At 35.1% G+C, this 2,658-nt stretch overlaps 1 protein-coding gene across 8 annotated transcripts in view; it reads left to right on the top strand.

The window, feature by feature from the left end:
* Nucleotides 1-2,658, top strand: part of LOC102679448 (RYamide receptor-like) — a 117,440-nt gene that overhangs the window by 107,221 nt on the left and 7,561 nt on the right. For all 8 annotated transcript variants that reach the window (XM_006613531.2, XM_031509468.1, XM_031509467.1 and 5 more), the window contains one exon: nt 1,975-2,191. In XM_006613531.2, the coding sequence (XP_006613594.1) occupies nt 1,975-2,191 (217 nt within the window). The remainder of the gene's footprint in view (nt 1-1,974; nt 2,192-2,658) is intronic.

Raw genomic sequence — 2,658 nt, 5'->3', positions numbered from 1 at the left:
TTTTTCTTTCGAGCAAACTTTCCACGAGAGATATTTTCATTCGAAAGATCCCTTTACAGGTAATTCATTTTCCGTAAATCTTGATACGGACGTAAATAATTCCGAGCTCCGTGCACTGGGGGCGATTCAGCAGGAAAATTTCGTTTCCAGTGTTACCTCGCCAATAAACTTCCCCCTTACATAACTGTTCAACCTTTTCCACCAACACAATCGTGATCACCGGCCTCCTCCTTGTAAGTAAAGGGAGGGATATATATCCGACTGTGTGCAACCATTTCGTGATTCCAGCGTGACAATAGCGATACAGGTCGTTTCACAAACTTGGAAAAAAGTTCGTTTTTTCCGAATTGGAAAGAATTTCTTTTCTTTTCCGTTATTCAAATTCACTTGTCCCTGATAAATAAATAAATAAATTGAAAACGAAGAAATGGATTTTATTTTTATCAATATCGTTATTATTTATTTTAAATTATGATTAAGAGAAATTATTTTAAAATTGTTAACAATGAATATAATAATTGAAATCAATGATCGATATCGAGGATTGATAATAGCCGAAAAATCGAACAATTCGAGGAAAAGAATTCTCAATTTGTGAAACATCCTGTATATTCGCCACGCGTAATAATAAGGAAGAGTCCAAGTTTCCCTGCTGATAATCTTACTTTCATCGACTTCTTTTATTTCTTACCGTCCAATCTCACGTGCCACGACGCGACTTTATTCAAATTGATCGATATCCTTGGTAAATTTATTCTGTAATTCGACACGAGAACGAACACATCTGTTCCGATCGAAAATAATAGCTCTTATCAAAACAGGATATCGTCTATTCTCTCATATTCTATCCATTTAAAGAACTGTATACGATTTATCCACACCCAATAAACATTTGTCACAAATTATTGTTATAACATTTACAAAAATTGCTTTCGCAAATATTTGAGAAGTGATGTTTACATTCTATGTATAGACATCTTCCTTACCGATCGATAATAATCTTAAAATGACGAAAACATCGCGATTCATTTCTCTCAAGGATTCGAAAGATGTATAATATACAAAATATCTCGTCGAAATAACCAACACGATTTTTATGCTACCTTTCATTAGCTTCGTTATAAACGAAGCCAATGAAATTAAAGCTCGTTTAAAAGAGAGAAACTGAAGTAGGCTCGACTCGAGCGCCCCCGAATTGAATTTATTTCAATTCCCAATTTATTCCACGATCATCCCGTTTTGCCAAATAGCACGCGAACACGCAATGAAACGTACCGCGGATATTATCGATGATCTCACCACTCGAAAACTCGCGACACGAAAGTTATTAAACGCTTAAATTTGCTTGTAAATTAACCGTACGACGATCGAACGCGAAAATTCCACATTGCGATGAAGTGGCGCTCGAACGAGAATTTTATGACGAGATAAAGTTGGCCGAATGTATAACCTCCAACTTCATTAATTCGAGTTTGTAAATTTACGGGAATATTAAGTTCATTAGCGGACGGCAATAATTCGAATCATTAACACGTGAGGCATTAATAGATCTGTTATTGGATTAGGCAAGTTAATGAGAAATTAGGTTAGGAACAATTCGATTCGTTTCCTCGATAAAGTACAACGCATTAAGACTCTATTTCATGAAAACGTCGATAATCGTACCACATCTTGCGTTTCGACGGTGAGAAAATATCGATTCGTATACGAATTTGAGAAAAAATTGTTTGACTAACCTGCATATATACACATCCTTTTTTTTCTATCTTATATTTTATCAAAGATATTTTATTCACAGCGAAAGAGGCTTCGTTTCTCGATTATTGATTTTTCGATATTTTTATCTTTCATCTTCTTTATATTTACGTCGAATCAGATCACTCATTCCATACGAATACATATCAATTGCAATCTTTCTATTAATTCACAATCGATCTCGACTATAATTCGTGGCAATTATATATTCTGTTCCAGGGAACGCGTTTCTAGTGAACGTCGCGTTGGCGGATCTACTAGTGACAGGGCTCGTGATACCTGTGTCGGTGATCGTGATCCTGGCGGGTCATGAAGAGTCGTTGAGCACATGCCGATTCGAATGCACTCTGGAGGCCCTCTGCTTTCTGGTTACCGTACTAACGTTAACCACCATTGCCGCGGAGAATTACACTCGTTTGTGTCTGCCTCACGAAAGGTAAGAGCTCGTAAACTCGTTTTTATCATTGATGACGAACCTTTACCTTTGATCAACTTCAACGATGTTTAATAATAATAATAATAATAATAATAATAATAATAATCACGAGGCGGAAAAATTACCGATGTAATTAGATTTCAAGGATGGAAGAATTTTATGCGGAATTTGATAATTGAAAAAAAAGGGGACGGTGTGAATATTTTATATTATAAATAGTTAATGTATTCAAGGGTGAAAGAGAAAGTTTCTACGTGGAATTTGATAATCGAAGGAAAGTGGACGAAGAATATTATCAATTCTTTTTTTTCTTTTTTTAATTTTGCGTTATTACATTTTAATGAAAATTCGCCATGTTTTATATACAGGAGGTGTGCGAGGAGAAAAGGTGAAAAATGAATAATTCTTTGATTACATGCACATAATAAGAAAAGAAAAGGAGTTTAAAGGTAACGGTATGGATGAAC

Source organism: Apis dorsata, unplaced genomic scaffold (assembly GCF_000469605.1).
Source record: "Apis dorsata unplaced genomic scaffold, Apis dorsata 1.3 scaffold_156, whole genome shotgun sequence".
Taxonomy (NCBI): domain Eukaryota; kingdom Metazoa; phylum Arthropoda; class Insecta; order Hymenoptera; family Apidae; genus Apis; species Apis dorsata.
Note: the sequence above shows the minus strand (reverse complement) of the source record. Positions and strands in the feature narration are given on the sequence as shown.